This window comes from Phacochoerus africanus, chromosome 8 (genome assembly GCF_016906955.1).
Source record: "Phacochoerus africanus isolate WHEZ1 chromosome 8, ROS_Pafr_v1, whole genome shotgun sequence".
Taxonomy (NCBI): Eukaryota; Metazoa; Chordata; class Mammalia; order Artiodactyla; family Suidae; genus Phacochoerus; species Phacochoerus africanus.
In genome coordinates, this window is record NC_062551.1 from 91,676,954 (window position 1) to 91,694,658 (window position 17,705).

At 37.2% G+C, this 17,705-nt stretch overlaps 1 protein-coding gene across 4 annotated transcripts in view; it reads left to right on the plus strand.

Annotated features, from left to right (window-relative positions):
• Positions 1-17,705, plus strand: part of LOC125134260 (protein argonaute-3) — a 141,701-nt gene that overhangs the window by 7,874 nt on the left and 116,122 nt on the right. For 2 of the 4 annotated variants that reach the window (XM_047793329.1, XM_047793331.1), the window contains exon 1: positions 17,170-17,293. Coding sequence is in view for 1 of the 4 variants with exons in the window: in XM_047793328.1 (XP_047649284.1) it covers positions 17,122-17,293 (172 nt within the window). In the remaining 3 variants the exon portion in view is untranslated. Of the gene's footprint in view, positions 1-17,121; positions 17,294-17,705 lie in introns of those variants that run through there. The other 2 variants (XM_047793328.1, XM_047793330.1) reach the window with 2 other exon arrangements.

Sequence of the window (17,705 nt, forward strand, 5' to 3'; positions counted from 1 at the left end):
TCTAAACAAAGACTTGGAGCTCCCGTAGTGGGCAGCAGAAAGGAATCCGACTAGGAACCATGAGGTTGCGGGTTCAATCCCTGGCCTTGATCAGTGGGTTAAGGATCTGGTGTTGCCATGAGCTGTGGTGTAGGTTGCAGATGAGGCTCGGATCTGGCACTGCTGTGGCTCTGGTGTAGGCTGGCAGCTACAGTTCTGATTAGACCCATAGCCTGGGAACCTCCACATGCTGCGGGTGCGGCCCTAAAAGGAGAAAAAGACAAAAAAAAAAAAAGAATAAACAAAGACTTAAAAGTAAAGGGGGGAAAAGGACATATATACCCTCAAATGTAATTCAGTTAGCATGATGAAAACTTTAAAAAATTATTCTTGATTTCATCACCCTGATAGAACCACTCTTTAAATTTTTGAACCAAATTGAAGCTATTAAATATACTACTTTAAAATTTTTTTGAGTAAGTAATTTAGGAACGTGATTAGAATGAATAAAACAATTTCTAAATGCTACTTTCGCTCTTTTGGAGAAATTTATGTAATAAATTGATAACTTAGAATTATATTTTCCAGTGGGAACTTTGCATTTGTTTGGTTTTATATGCCTGGTCTGATAGTATTCAAAGAGGCCTGGGGCCCTGTATAAGGGGACATTTCCAGGAAGAGTTGTATATGGAAAATCCCTAACTCAGGGTAGAATTCTTGCCAAATTGTCATAATATTGGATTCTAATTGACTACTCTCTTGCTTTTCATCATAGCCATCTTTTTTCACATTGGTTTCCATAGTGTTAAAATACTTAAGGGTCTGCTTGGAAGATGAATTAAGTATTTTGTTAATCTTAAAAAACATATTTTCTTATAATACTTAAAACTAGAATCTTAAGTAATTTATGTGTGGTGCTGTTTTGTTTTAATGGATGGGAGGAAAGCTCAAGTGATCTGTTTTCAGGAAGGTAGGACTAAAAAAAATAATATTCTTTCCAAACCTGTTTAGTCTCGGTTTGTTGGGATGAACAGCATTCACCAGACATTCCTACTTCTAATTCAGTTGTCTAGGATACTCAATAGACCGTCATTCTTGGCTCATTAACAAAACAGATGTGAGAAAGAATATTGTGTAGTTTTTCAACCATAGTGGTTATGCTGTTAAGATATATGAACAGACTTTCTGTATTTGGAGTTTGTAGTTTCCTACCATTATTTGTGTTTCTAATATTAATGCCTTTCTTTGGCTAGCCATTGCTAAAAAAAGATGACTTTGGAGGTTTAGCAAAATCTTGTCACACAATTGATACTTTCTCTTACATGTTAAATGTAGGCTCTGTGGTTTGGTTGCAGTGAAAAATTATATACATTAGCCTGGAATGTCAATTTAATGAAATAATCTGGAAGAATTTCTTTGTTTTCCATCAACCAATCCTATATTATTTCTAAATTATCAGGTTCTTAGGAATTAGAAGATATCTATAGAATATCGACATGAGATATATTTGTATTTTGTGCTTGTGGAAGGAATTTTGCAAGAAAATGTTCTCAATTGTAGGTTTACATAATACTATTTTTGAGTCATTACCAATATTTGATATTTTAACTGATTTCTAAATCTAACAACAGAAGTTCATTAGTGTATCTGAATTTTTTAAAAAAGGTTGAAGAATAGATTGCAAATTAGGCTTATATCTTAGCAATGAAATCGCTTTTTTGTTGCTTGAAGAAACTTCCGGCTTCTAAATTAGGACTTGCTCTTTATCTGTATATTTAACATAAAAGTGGCATTATTCTAAAATTACTCAAAATTTTACTAAAATTTTTGCTTGGGTGATCAAAGTTTTTCAAAAGCTATCCAGACTTTAATTATAAATCTCAAGGCATTTCCATAGTTCAAGGGCTACTTTTTTTTTTTTCCACGGGGAAAAATGCCTTTGAAAAAATGTTTCCCTGTACTGCATCTGAGAAGTTTAACCCTTAACAGACTGAATGTTCTAGAATGATTATTATAGTGAATCAATAAATGTAATGTAAGTGCATTATGTTTGTACAGGTTTATTGAATAGGTAGAATTAGTAAATAAGCTACTAAAATCTCATGCTGATGTTTACTAGTTAGCCTTGTGGATTTAACTCATAACAGAGGCATTTAATTACATCACATTTTGAGGTCAATACCATATGTTTTTTCAAAACAAAAATAGACATTTTTTTCTGAATGTAAAAATGTATGTTTATTTTTATTTTATTTTATTTGTCTTTTTTAGGGCTTCACCTGCAGCATATGGAAGTTCACCTGCAGCATATGGAAGTTCCCCTAGGTCGAATCGGAGCTGTAGCTGCCAGCCTATGTCACAGCCACAGCAACACAGAATCCCTTAAGCCCCTGAGTGAGGCCAGGGATTGAACCCGCATCTTCATGGCTGCTAGACTGGTTCATTACAGCTGAGCCACAACAGTAACTCCTGTTTATTATTTTAAAAGAAGCAAACAATATAGGAAAGTCTAAAGTAGAAATAAGAATAACATGATCCTATTTTCCAGATAAAACTATTGTTAACTTTTTCTTGTATATCTTTCTAGACATCCATCCATTATCATATTAATTGTTCTTAAGCTGCTTTTTCTATTCAGTAATACAGCATGGACATTTTTTTCCATATTATTACTTATATCTCTATAGCAATATAGTAATTTTTACTGAGCACATAGCATTTAATTTTTTATATTATTAATCTCATTGCTGGTGGTTTAGTTTTTTTTTCAAGTTTTTAATAAAATTATAAATAAACTTTGGTAAATATCCTAATACATTTGTCTTTGTATAGTGGTCCAGTGATTGCTTTAGGATAAATTCTCAGAATTACTGAAATAAGAGGTATTCCATGAATATTGAAGCAGAAGTTCCCAGTGAAAATTCATAATTCGGCAATAGACTATAGTAATGCTGTAGCTGATTCTGATTTATTCGTTGCTTATTTTTCATCAATCACATTTACTATAAACTATTATTTAGCTTTGGACTCACAACTAGGACATGTTAGAATGTTAGGTCAGTGAATAGCACACACGTATTCTTTGAAAATGTATGGTTTTATGTTTGAAACTCAATGTGAAATTATTAGCCAGTACTTGCTATAGATTCCAAAAGAAAAGTTTTAGGTAGAGAGATATTCCAGATAGTGCTTTGTATTTCTGTCTAATTATATTTTCTTTTTGGTCCACATCTGTGGCATATGGAACTAGGGCTGGGATTACATCAGAGCTGTATCTGCCAGCCTATACCACAGCCACAGCAACGTCAGATCTGAGCCACATCTGCAACCTACACCATAACTCAGGGCGACACCAGATCTTTAACCCACTGATCGGGGCCAGGGATCAAACCCGCATCCTCTTGGCTACTAGTCAGGTTCGTTACTGCTGAGCCACGCTGGGAACTCCAATGTAATTATATTTTCAACTCTAGTGGGCAATATATATATTTATTAAATAACTAATATATGATTCACTGGAAGCATAATTTGTTGTATTGACAGAATTATTTCTTCCATTAATTTACATTAAAAAATTTTTGAGGGAGTTCCTGTTGTAGTACAGCAAAAACGAATCCTAGTAGTATCCATGAGGATGCAGGTTCAATTCCAGGCCTCGATCAGTGGGTTAAGGATCTGGCATTTCCACAAGCTGTGGCATTGCAGATGTGGCTCGGATCCTGAGTTGTTGCAGCTGTGGTGTGGGCCAGCAGCTATAGCTCCAATTTGACCCCTGACCCAGGTACTTCCATATGCCTCAGGTGCGGCCCTACAAAGAAAAAAAAAATGATCTTGGAGTTCCCTTATGGCTCAGCAGGTTAAGGGTCTGGCATTGTCACTACTGTGGCTTTGGTTACAGCTGTGGCTCAGTTTTGATCCCTGACCTGGGAACTTTTGTGTGCCGAGGGCGCAACCAAAAAAAAAGTTGTAACTTTTTAAGCAGTGCATTTAGTCTTCCTTAACCTTGATTTCCTTATCTATATAATAGCATAGTAAGGAGATTAAGTATGCAAAGGAAATGGCATTTCTGGCTTCCTAATTTTTAAGACATCTTATTATAAAGACATTTTATTATAGAACATTAAGGATGTAGTCAGAACTGTATAATATAATCTCCCATGTATCTACCATCCAAACCCTCCAATCATCAGCCCATGTCCAATCAATGTACTATCCTCTCTGTGTATTTTTGAAGCATATTCTAGACACAATAATTTATTCATAAATCTCTATTAAGTATCTCTATAAGAGATATGGACTCTTTAGATAAGCCACAGTACTACTATCACAGTAGAATAATAATAGTATAATTCTTTATATCAAATATCTATTCAGTGTTCAAATTTCTACTTGTCTCAGGTATTATATTTAAAAAAAAAATTTGCCTTTCATTTATTTATTTTTTTCATTTCTGAGTTAAGTTCCACACATCATGAATGATGATCGATGTGTCTCTTTTCACCCTTGGTCTCGGCCTCAGCATACAGACATTCCCCGACCAGACATCTGTATCACAGCAGTGACAACACTGAACCCTTAACTGCCAGGCTACCAGAGAACTCTGATTAATATGTCTTTTAAGTGTCTCTTAATTTGTAAGTTTTCTATCCTTTTTCTCCCTTACAATTTATGGATAGTTTGTGCTTTTAGACTTTCTCACAATATGAATTTTGGTGGTTCCATCATCATGGTGTAATTTAACATGTTTCTCTAAATTTACTATAAACTGTTAGCACCTCAAGGTTTGATCTGATTCAGGCCATTCTTTTTGAAAAGTTTTTGTCTCTGCCACCTCACTGAAATTGTTATCAAAGTCAACAGAGAATTTGCTAAACCCAATAGTCAATTCCCGAATCTTAACTTTGACTCTTCAACTACATTTCATTACGTTGCTTCCTTCTTGAAACAGTCTTTTTCCACTTGCTTTCTGGGTACCACATTCTCTAGGTCCTTCAACCTTATTCACTATCACTTTTCTGCTTCCTTTGCTGTTTCATCTTCATCTCAATTTCTTAATGTCAGGAGTATCTCAGGGCTATTAGTATTCTTCTGTATCCTGATACAGTCTGAGTGATCCCCTCTGGTCCAGTGGTTTCAAATATCACTAATATGCCAAGGACACTGACATCTACATCTTTAGTCTAGACCTCTTGCTTGAACTCCACCCCCATCTAACTGCCTAATAAATACCTATTTGTATAAAGACCTGAAAGTTAATGAGTCCTAAAAATCCTCTTGATTTGTTCTCAAAACTTTGTACTATTACTGAGTCTTTATCTCAGTAAGTGGCATTTCTAATTATTTCATACCTAATCCATTAACAGTTCCCATCAGTTTTACCTTCTAAATATTTTCTACATTGACATCATTCCCATAGCTGCTACCACCCCTACCCTAGCCAAGATTATCTTTTGCTTGGAAAGTCAACTAGCCTACCAACTGGTCTCTCTACTTGTACTCTTCTTGTGTGTAATTTTTCATACAGCAGCTGGAGTGATTGTTTTAAAAAAATTTAAATCAGATCATAATGCTTCTTGACTCGGAACTTTGTATTGGTTTCCTCATGTGTCAGAGTAAAAGCCAAAGACCTCATTATGGCTTGTAAATCTTGTATGATCTGATCTCCCATTATCTTTCTGACCTCATCTCCTACCATTCTCTCTCTTGCTCACTCTGTTCCAGGCATAGCATTTTTTTTTTTTTTTTGCTGTTCATCACACAGCAAGCAAGCTTCTCTTTTTTCCTTTTTACTTGATTTTTTTCCTCTGCCTTGAATTCTTTTTCAGCTATCTATGTGACTTTTTCTCTCACTTTTTCTTTTTTCTGCGTATTTGTTATCCTTTCAAAGAGGGCTTCTTTTTTTTTTTCTTTTGTCTTTTTTGCCATTTCTTGGGCCGCTCCTGCAGCATATGGAGGGTCCGAGGCTAGGGATCAAATCGGAGCTATAGCCGCCAGCCTACACCAGAGCCACAGCAACTCGGGATCTGAGCCATGCCTGCAACCTACACCACAGCTCTCGGCAACGCCAGATCCTTAACCCACTGAGTAAGGCCAGGGATCGAACCCGCAACCTCATGGTTCCTAGTCGAATTCGTTAACCACTGAGCCATAACGGAAACTCCAAAGAGGCCTCCTTTGACAAACCTATCTAGTAACACCAACACATATACACTTGCTACCCCCTTAACCTTATTTTTTTCATAGCAGTTACTACTATCTAATTGGCAAAAAGCAAATACAATATAATCTGTCCCCGCATCCTTAAAAAGACTTCATGAAGCCCAGGTCTTTATTGTTATTATTAAAATTATCATTTACCTGAACAATGCTTGTTCAACAGTAACTACATTGAACAAATTACAAGTTACTGAACAAATTTATGAGTCAGTGAATGAATGACTTAATGAATGATAGACTGTCAGCAAATGTTATTTTGTACTATATTGTATTGATTAAAATGCAGGCTCTGAAATCAGACTGCCTATTCGCAAATCCTAGCTTTGCCACTTTCTAACTGTGAACATGTTTTTTAATCTCCCTGTGCTTCAATTTCCTCAGTATAATATTTTACCTGCCTCAAAAGTTATTTTGTAAGGAATCACCTGATAAATGTCAAGTATATAATACTCATACATTCCTATTACTATTGTTGTAATGTTGGGATATCCCCCAATATATTATGAACTACTTAAGCAAAGTAATTGTGTTTATTAACTAATCCATATATCTATAAAACCTGTACATAATAATTATTCAGTAGGAAGTTCCCTCGTGACGTAGCAGGTTAATGATTCAGCATTGCTGCAGCTGTGGTGCAGGCCACAACTGCAGTGCTGGTTTGATCCCTGGCTTGGGAAACTCCACATGCTGCAGGTGCAGCCAAAAATAATAATAATTATTGTTCAATAAATAGAATAGATAAATGACCTGTTAATGTTTTTGATTTTTATAAAATTATCTATTGGAGCAATGAGTTTTGTAAGGGAATGGGGGAGATGGAGCAATAAACCTTTTTTTTTTTTTTTTGGCTGCACCCAAGGCATATGGAAGTTCCCAGGCTAGGGGGTCGAATTAGAGCTGCAGCTTCCAGCATATGCTGCACCCACAGCAACACCAGATCAGAGCCTCGTCTTCAGTCTACACTACAGCTCATAGCAATGCTGGATCCTTAACCCACTGAGTGAGGCCAGGGATTGAACCCACATCCTCGTGGATACTAGTCAGGTTCATTACCACTGAGCCAGAATGGGAACTCCTAAAACATTATTTTTAAGCCAGTCTTGATAGTAATACATAAATATAAAATAAGAGAAATTGATTTTTTTTAAACATGTGTAAAAATTTTAAAAACCTAACACCTAATGCTAGACAAGATAAAGGAGAGAAATCTGATGATAGTAGTGTGTTCATATGCCAGTTTGGCAGTAAATATCAAGAGTCAGAAACATGCTTCTGTTTTATCCTTTGACCTGATAGATCTGTTTCTGCAGTTTATCTGAAGGAAAAAATTCTATATGCCAGGTTCCCTCTGTAGCTCCCCCAAATAAAAGAGTAGGTGCCTGATGCAGAGAAGTTTGCTTTATTGTATGATTTGTTGTAGATATTAATATTTATTGAAGAACTACTATTTTTTAATGGTTTTGGTGCCAGGCACATCTAGATTGTATAGATTGTTTTATCTCATTTCAAAAATAAAGCAACTGGAGTTCCCGTTGTGGCGCAGTGGTTAACGAATCCGACTAGGAACCATGAGGTTGCGGGTTCGGTCCCTGCCCTTGCTCAGTGGGTTAACGATCCAGCGTTGCCGTGAGCTGTGGTGTAGATTGCAGACGCGGCTCGGATCCCGCATTGCTGTGGCTCTGGCGTAGGCCAGTGGCTACAGCTCTGATTCAACCCCTAGCCTGGGAACCTCCATATGCCGCGGGAGCGGCCCAAGAAATAGCAACAACAACAACAACAATAACATCAACAACAAAAGACAAAAAAAAAATAAAGTTATAAAAAAAATTTAAAAAAAATATTTATTGAAGAACTACTATTTTTTTAATGGTTTTGGTGCCAGGCACATCTAGACTGTATAGATTGTTTTATCTCATTTTAAAAATAAAGCAACTGGAGTTCCTGTCGTGGCGCAGTGGTTAACGAATCCGACTAGGAACCATGAGGTTGCGGGTTCGGTCCCTGCCCTTGCTCAGTGGGTTAAGGGTCCGGCGTTGCCGTGAGCTGTGATGTAGGTCGCAGACGCGGCTCGGATCCCGCGTTGCTGTGGCTTTGGTGTAGGCCGGTGGCTACAGCTCGATTAGACCCCTAGCCTGGGAACCTCCATATGCCGCGGAAGCGGCCCAAAGAAATAGCAAAAAGACAAAAAAAATAAAATAAAGCAACTGAATGTCCTGGAACGTAATAAAAGCCATATATGACAAAGCCCACATGATATATAATACTCAATGATGAAAAGCTGAAAGCTTTTCTTCTAAGATCAAGAATAAAACTCTTGGAGTTCCCATCGTGGTGCAGTGGTTAACGAATCCGACTAGGAACCATGAGGTTGCGGGTTTGATCCCTGCCCTTGCTCAGTGGGTTAACGATCCGGCGTTGCCGTGAGCTGTGGTGTAGGTTGCAGATGCGGCTCAGATCCTGCGTTGCTGTGCCTCTGGCATAGGCTGGTGGCTACAGCTCCGATTCAACCCCTAGCCTGGGAACCTCCATATGCCGTGGGAGCGGCCCAAGAAATGCCAAAAAAAAAAAAAAAAGAATAAAACTCTTAACATTTTTATTCCTAGCCAGAACAGTCAGGCAAAAAAAGGAATAAAAGGCAGAATTCCTGTCGTGGCTCAGCAGTAACAGACCCGACTACTATCCATGAGGACACAGATTCAATCCCTGGCCTCGCTCACTTGGTTAAGGATCTGGCATTGCTGTAAGCTGTGGTGTAGTTCACGGATGTCGCTTAGATCCAGCATTTCTGTGGCTGTGGCATAGGCCCCTAGCCTGGGAACTTTCTATGCCTTTGATGTGGCTGTAAAAAAGAAAAGGAAAAGAAATAAAAGGCATCTGAATTGGAACAAAAGGAGTAAAATTGTCTCTATTTGCAGATGACATGCTATTACATATAGAAAACCCTTAAAACTGCATGAAAAAAACTGTTAGAACTAATTCATGAATTAGTAGAGTTGCAGGGTACAAAATCAATATACAAAATCTACTGCGTTTTTGTACACTAACAACTAACTATCAAAAAGATAAATTTTTTAAAAATCTTATTTATAGTTACATCAAAAATAAGAAAATACTTAGGAATAAATTTAACCAAGGAAGTGAGAGACCTACACGTGGAAAACTTTAGACATTGATGAAAGAAACTGAAGAAGACACAAATATATGGAAAGATATTCTGTGCTCATGAATTGGAAGAATTAATATTATTTAAATGTCCACACTAACCAAGGTGATCTACAGATTAAATGTAATCCATATAGGAATTGGCATTTTCTATAGAAATAGAAAGAAAAATCCCACAAGACCCAAAATAACTAAAGCAATCTTGAGAAAGATGAACAAAGCTGGATTTATCACACTTCCTGATTTCAAACTGTATTACAAAACTGTAATATTGCAAACTGTTTTACAAACTGTATTTATCAAAACAATATGGTATTGGCATAAAAATAGACACATAGATCACTGTGAGCCCAGAATTAAATCTATGCATAGACAGTCAATTAGTTTTTGACAAAGGAGCAAGGAAAATATGGTGTGGAAAGGATAGCCTTTTCAATAAACAGTGTTGGTAAAAACTGGATCCCAATTTACACCATATATAAAAATTAAAATGGATCAAAGGGAGTTCTCTCATGGCTCAGCAGTAACAAACCCAACTAGGATATGAGGACACAGGTTCAATCCCTGGCCTCGCTCAATGGGTTAAGAATCCTGCATTACTGTGAGTTGTGGCTCAGACCCCACATTGCTGTGACTGGTCTAGGCCGGAAGCTGCAGCTCTGATTCCACCCCTAGCCTGGGAACTTCCATATGCTGCTGGTGTGGCCCTAAAAAGACAAAAGACAAAAAAAAAAAAAAAAAGATCAAGAGATCTAAGACCTGAAACCATAAAACTCCTAAAAGAAGACATCTCAGGTAAGCTCCTTGACATTGGTCTTAACAATGATTTTTTTAGTTTAACAGCAAAGCAAAGGGAGCAAAAGCAAAAATAAACAAATGAGGCTACATCAAACTAAAAAGCTGCTCAGCAAATAGGAAACCACTGACAAAATTAAAAGGCAAGTCATAGAATGGGAGAAAATATTTGCAAACCACATATCTGATAAAGGGTTAATATCCAAAATATACAGAGAACCCTTACAACCCAATAGGAAAAAAACAACCGGATTGAAAAATGAACAAAGGACCTGAATAGACATTTTTCCAAAGAAGACATACAGACGGCCAACTGGTACATGAAAAGGTGCTCAACATCACCAGTCATCATAGAAATGTGAACCCAAACCACAATGACATATTGCAGCTAGGATGACCAAACTTAGGATGATTTTTATCAAAAAGACAAGATGATAAATGATGGTGTGAGTGTGAAGAAAAGAGAACCTTCACCTTTGTACACTGTTGGTGATGATGTAAACTGGTACAGCCACTATGGAAAACTGTATAGAGATTCCTCAGGAAATTAAAAATAGAGCTATCATATAAGTTTTAGCAATATATCCACAGAAAATGAAACCATTATCTTGAAGAGGTATCTGTATGCTCATGTTCACTGGAGCATTCACAATAACCAGGGTATGAAAACCGTCTTACTAAATGTCCATCAGTGGATGACTGGATTAAGAAAATGTGAGATACACATACACAGACTAGAATATTATTCAGCCTTTAAAAGGAAAGAAATCTTTTCATTGCTGACAACATGGATGAGCCTGGAGGGCATTATGCTAAGTGTAATAAGACAGAGACAAATATTAGATGGTATCACTTACATGTGGAATCTTAAAAAAAAAAAAAAAAAAGAGTTCCCTTTGTGGCTCAGTGATTAACGAGTCCGACTAGGAACCATGAGGTTTCGGGTTCTATCCCTGGCCTTGCTCAGTGGGTCAAGGATCTGGCATTGCCATGAGCTATGGTGTAGGTTGCAGACACAGCTCAGATCCCACGTTGCTGTGGCTCTGGTGTAGGCCAGTGGCTATAGCTCTGATTAGACCCCTAGTCTGGGAACCTCCATATGCCGTGGGAGTGGCCCTAGAAAAGTCAAAAAGACAAATAATAATAATAATAATAATAATAATAATAATAATAAAGTCAAACTTATAAACAGTAGAAAAATGGTTGCCAGTGGTTGGAGGAAATAGGGAAAGTTTGTTACATGGGTACAGACTTTATATGATGAATAAGGTCTGAGGATCTAATGTATAACATAGTGACTATAATTGATAACACTTTTATAATTGGAATATGCTAAGAGAGTAGAACTTAAAATATTTATTTTAAATCTCCCTTCCTCCCCAAAAGAGGTGAATATGTGAGGTGATGGATGATGTGTTAATTAACTTGATAGGGAGAACATTTTCACAGTGCACAGGTATATCAAAGCATCATCTTGTATACTCTAAATATCATTAAAAAATACTAGTAAAGCAACTGAGTCTTTGAGGTTGTGACTTTCTCCTGGTCATTAGATCTGGAATTTGAATTCAGTTCTGAGATCATACTTCAGTTGAATTGATTAATTTAATACAATTACTCTTTTTATCAGTTAAGAGTTTTAGTTGCAAATGACAGAACTCCAGCTCAAACTAATTTAAGCAAAAGGGGTTTGTTTATTGGCTCATGGAATCCAAGGAAGGTTGAGTAGCAATAGGAAGAACAGGTTTGCAGCTGAGCTTGCATTTGGAGCAGTTGGAAGTCCTCATAGCAACACATGGTATCAGACTACCCTATATGTTATTTTGACTTCTCCCTACCTGTAGCTTCCATGTTCTCTCACTGTTGATTGGATTTTCCTATGCATCAGGATGTCTGACCTCTAATAGCTAGTACATCTCACCACTTTAAACCCTGAAGAGGAAATGCCTGATTGTTGTTTACGTCCCAAGTTAAAACAAAGTCTCAGGGGAAGGACTTAATACTTTGTCTTGGTTCTGGTGTCCATCCCTGGACCTCTCAACTGTGTGTTCAATATCAATTACTGTATTCATGTAGTACTTGAGAGAGTATACAGTTTTCAAGCGAATAGCTAGTAGATGGAGGAAAAGGATGGGGTTTTATTTGGCATACAGTCCTGCTTATGTTTCACTTTTTATAATGGTGAAAAGTTGGAAGCAAGCTAAATATGCTTGAGTCTCAGAGCTTGATCAGTTTTGGTTCATCAATTTAATGGGTTATTATGTAATCATTAAAATTATGATGACCTTAGTAATACAGGTATGCTTATGTTACTATGTTAAGTGGGAATAGAATATAACATTTTATATACAGTGTGTTTGCTACTGTGAAACTTGAAAATGTAGTGGAAAGGATTCAGATTACTCAAACAGAAATTTACGAGGTAGTATGACACAGGGTCACTGTAGTCCAAAGTCTGGTCCCTAGCTTTGTATCCTGATGCTTGGTTTTGTCAGGGCAACCAGAGCTAATCATCATTATGAGGTGCTAACCAGCTTCAGAAAAAACTAATACATGTCATCAGGTCACTCAATTTACATGAAAATACAGGTATTTAAATATCTATGGCATTTTCTCTGTATAAAGGCAGATTTGTTTATTTTGGGGGGGGCAGGTTATTTTATTATCCTTAGAACTCCCACTAAAAAAAGTTTCAAAATCTAGATAAAATAGAACAAAATACCTTCTTAAAAGCACAGAATGATTATGAACAAGTTCTTGAAGTCAGACATTCTGTCTTGGAACCAGTAATTGAGAGACTAGTTCCCATTATTTTAAATGGGAGAAATTATTGCATATTACATATCGGCCTAACCTTAACTAATTTCCCAAAATGTAATTAAAATACATTAAAATATTGCAGTTCCCATAGTGGCACAGTGGAAATGAATCCACTAGGAACCGTGAGGTTGCAGGTTCAATCCCTGGCCTTGCTCAGTGGGTTAAGGATCCAGTGTTGCTGTGAGCTGTGGTGTAGTTCGCAGATGCGGCTCGGATCTGGCATTGCTGTAGGCCGGCAGCAACAGCTCTGATTAGACCCCTAGCCTGGGAACCTCCATATCCCATGGGTGCAGTCCTAAAAAGACAAAGGGAGAAAAAAAGTGTATCAATCACGAAGTATCACATGAGGATGTAAAATGCTTAAGAAGATCAAATCATCAAATAATTAATATGGTTGGTTATAAACAGTTGTTTTGTGAGTAGTACATGACAAATACATGAGCTTTCTTTTCTTTCTTTTTTCTTTTTTGGCCTCGCCCACAGTATGCAGAAATTCCAGGGCCAGGGATCAAACCCGTGCCACAGCAGCAATCCAAGCCACAGCAGTGACAATGCCAGATCCTTAACCTGCTGAGCAAATTAAGACTATCATTTTTCCATTGAATTGCCTTTGCTCCTTTGTCAAAGATCAGTTGACTGTGTGGTTCAGTTTTGGGGCTATCTGTACTCTTTCTGTCATCTATTTGTCTATTCTTTAACAAATATCACACTATTTTGATTATTGTAACCTTTCATATTAGCACCAAAAAAAAAAAAATCAAAAAATAAGGAAATACTTAGGTATAAAGCTAACAAAATATGTGCAAGATCTATGTGAGGAAAACTACAAAACACCAATTTAAAAGATGAAATAAAATCTAAATAGAGATGCTCTATTATACATGGATGGGAAGTACTCAGTATCATCAAGATGTCGGTTCTTTTCAACTTGATTTATATATTTAGCACAATCCCACTCAAAATCCCAACAGGATATTCTGTGGATTGACCATCTGATTATAAAGTATATATGGAAAGGCAAATTATCCAGAATAAGTACACAGTATTGAAGGAGAATAGTCAGAGAACTGATTGACAGTACCTGATTTCAAAACTTACTGTCAAATGTTGTAATCAGGACAACATATTACTGACAAAAGGATAGACAAATATGTTAGTGGAACCACAGGGTGGGTCTCAATCCCAGTTCTAGTACTAGCTATGGAATTTTAAGCAAATCATTTCAGTTTTCCTCACCTATAAAATCATAAGTTTCAGTAAGAGCTTGATACATTTTAACTATTTTTCATGTTCTGATTTGATCCTGACAGGATTCATAAGAAAGAGGCAGAATTATTCCTTGGTGGCTCAGCAGGTTGGGGAACCAGTGTTGTCACAACTGTGACTCTAGTTACTGCTCTGATGTAGGTTCAGTCCCTGGCCTGGGAACATCCACATGCTGCAGGTGTAGCCAAAACCACAACAACAACAAAAAAGAGACAGATTAGGTATTATTCCCATTTTGTAGATCAGGAAATAGAATTTCCAGGGTATTAATAAAGGCCTGAACAAAAGTCAAGAGGTTAGATAAATGACAGAGCCGGAACTCAGACATAGTCTAGAATTACTCATTATTACCTATCTCATTCTAGAATCGTACCTCAGAAGAGATCTTACAAATACATGAAAACAAAATTTAAAAATAAATGATGCAGGTAGCACTTTAATGTACTTTTGTCCACGGTGGGAAAAAAAGTCATTGTTAATCCAACTTTTATTTCCTGATATGAACTCATCTTGGTCATGATGCATTATCCTTTTTTTTTTTTCTTTTGTTGTTGTTGTTGTTGTTGCCATCCCTTGGGCCGCTCCTGTGGCACATGGAGGTTCCCAGGCCAGGGGTCAAATTGGAGCTGTAGCCACCGGCCTACGCCAGAGCCACAGCAACGCGGGATCCGAGCCGCGTCTGCAACCTACACCACAGCTCACGGCAACGCCGGATCGTTAACCCACTGAGCAAGGGCAGGGACCGAACCCGCAACCTCATGGTTCCTAGTCGGATTCGTTAACCACTGAGCCACGACGGGAACTCCCCTGCATTATCCTTTTGATGTATTGCTAGATTTAACTTGTTAACATTTTATTTAGGATTTTTGCATGTATGTTCATGAATAGTATTGTCCTATGATCTTTCTTTTTCATAATATTCTTGTCAGGTTTTAGTGTTAGGGTTTTTCTGGCATCATGGTTGAATTGGGGTATGTTATCTTTTTTCCTATTCTCTGGAAAAATTTGTGTAAGATCAGTATTATTTCCTTCCTTAAATGTTTGGTATAATTCTCTAGTGAAGCCATTCTAGAGCTGGAATCCTTTATTGTGTGCATGTGTGTGAATATTTTTAACTGTGAATTTAATTTTTTCAAATAGCTACAAGACTTTTTAGATATTTTAAATGTAAATTCATTCAGATTATAGTTAATAACTTACTGACTGAATTTATTGTTTGAACTTTGTTTAACAAAGCTAAAACAGTTTGAGCTTTAAATACTTAATACTAGATATCACCTAGGGTTTTTTTTTTAACCATGATAAAATGCACATATAACATTAAATTTGCCATCTTAGCAATTTTTTTTTAAAGTGAAAGTAGGTTTATTTGGAGAGGTACACATTCCATAGGCAGAATGCAGGGGGTCTCAGGTGAGGGAGGTCAGCAATTTTTAAATGTGCAGTTTAGCAGTACCTAAGTACATTCACAATGTTGTGCAACCAATTTCCAGAACTCTTTTCATCTTGCAAAACTGAAACTATATTCATTAAGCAAAAATTCCTTATTTTACTTTTTCCCCCAACCCCTGGCAACTACCCTTCTACTTTGTTTCTATGAATATGACTACTCCATTAATAAATGGAATCATACAGTATCATTTTGTGACTGGTTTATTTCACTTACCATGACCTCCACAGGGTTCATATGTGTTGTGGCATATGTCAGAATTTCCTTCCTTTTTAAGGCTGATTAATATTCCATTGTATGTATATACCAGATTTTGTTTATCCATTTATGCATCACTGGACACTTAGGTTGCTTCCATCTTTTGTCTATTGTGAATAGTGCTGCTATGAACATAGGTGTAAAATTATCTCTTCAGTACCCTGCTTTCAGGAGTTCCTGTTGTGGTACAGCAGAAACGAATCCAACTAGAATCCATGAGGATGCGGGTTCGATCCCTGGCCTTGCTCAGTGGGTTAAGGATCCGGTGTTGCCATGAGCTGTGGTGTAGGTCACAGACTCAGCTTGGATACCCCGTTGCTGTGGCCGTGGCATAGGCCACCAACTAGACATAGGGATCCCAGTTCAGTCCCTAGTCTAGTAACTTCGACATGTCGAGGGTGTGGTCCTAAAAAGCAAAACTAACAAACAAAAAATGCCCTCCTTTCAGTTCTTTTGGGTTTATACCCAGAAGTAGAATTGCTGGATCATATGGTAGTTCTGTTTTTAATGTTTTAAGGAGCCACCGTACTGTTTTCCAAAGCAGCTACACCATTTTACATTTTATCAGCAGAGAATTTTTCAAATTTTATATGCTTTTGTATATCAGTAAGCTGTATTTTTTTCTAGAAATTTGTCTATTTCATCACATTTTCAAATTTATTAGCAATGTTTATAATGTCTTAAGTATCTTTAGTGATACTTTCTTTTCCCATTTGTATTGGTTACTTATATCTTTTTTCTCCTTTATAAAAATCAGTATTGCCTGGGGTTTATCAGTTTTATTTATCTTTTCAAATAATTGATTTTGTGCCTTTTGATCCTTTTTACTGTATATTGTTTTTTATATCATTCATTTTTTTCTTATCCTTTTAAGTTTACTTTGCTATTGGTTGCATACTCTTTGGATATGATTTGTGATTTGCTCATGCTCACCTGTGTTTATGTGATTGTTCTCCTTTTTTCCCCTTCTAAAACAATTTTCCAGAGGTACCCGGTTTTTGTTTGTATGTTTGTTTTAATGAGGAGAGTAAATTGGTATGAAAGAGGTCCGTGTTAGAAATGATGTCTTCTTTGAGCACTACGCTTCAACCATTATTCTCACCTACTCTGGTTGACAAGATTATCAAATGCAGCTTCTAACAATGTTTTTATTTTTTTTCCTTCTCTGGCAGGACCCGTTGGGGCCCAGCCCCTACTCATGGTGCCCAGAAGACCTGGCTATGGCACCATGGGCAAACCCATTAAATTGCTGGCTAACTGTTTTCAAGTTGAAATCCCAAAGATTGATGTCTACCTCTATGAGGTAGATATTAAACCTGACAAGTGTCCTAGAAGAGTGAACAGGTAAGGATTGAGAAGTCACACAGATCTTTTGCTGTTGGTATGTGTCTTTCCTTTAGTAATTATGTTCCTCTTGTATATCTGAATAGCAGTGATGTTGTCTAACAGCTTGACCAAGAACACATGGTAATTTGCTTTGAAATTATACTTTAGGAATTCTTGGCGTGGCTCAGCAGAAACAAATCTGACTAGGAACCATGAGGTTGCGGGTTCAATCCCTGGACTCGCTCAGTGGGTTAAAGATCCAGCATTGCCGTGAGCTGTGGTGTAGGTCACAGATGCGGCTCGGATCTGGCATTGCTGTGGCTGTGGTGTAGGCCAGCAGCAACAGCTCCAATTAGACTCCTAGCCTGGGAACCCCCATATGCCATGGGTGCAGCCCTCAAAAGACAAAAAGACGGGAAAAAAAAGAAAG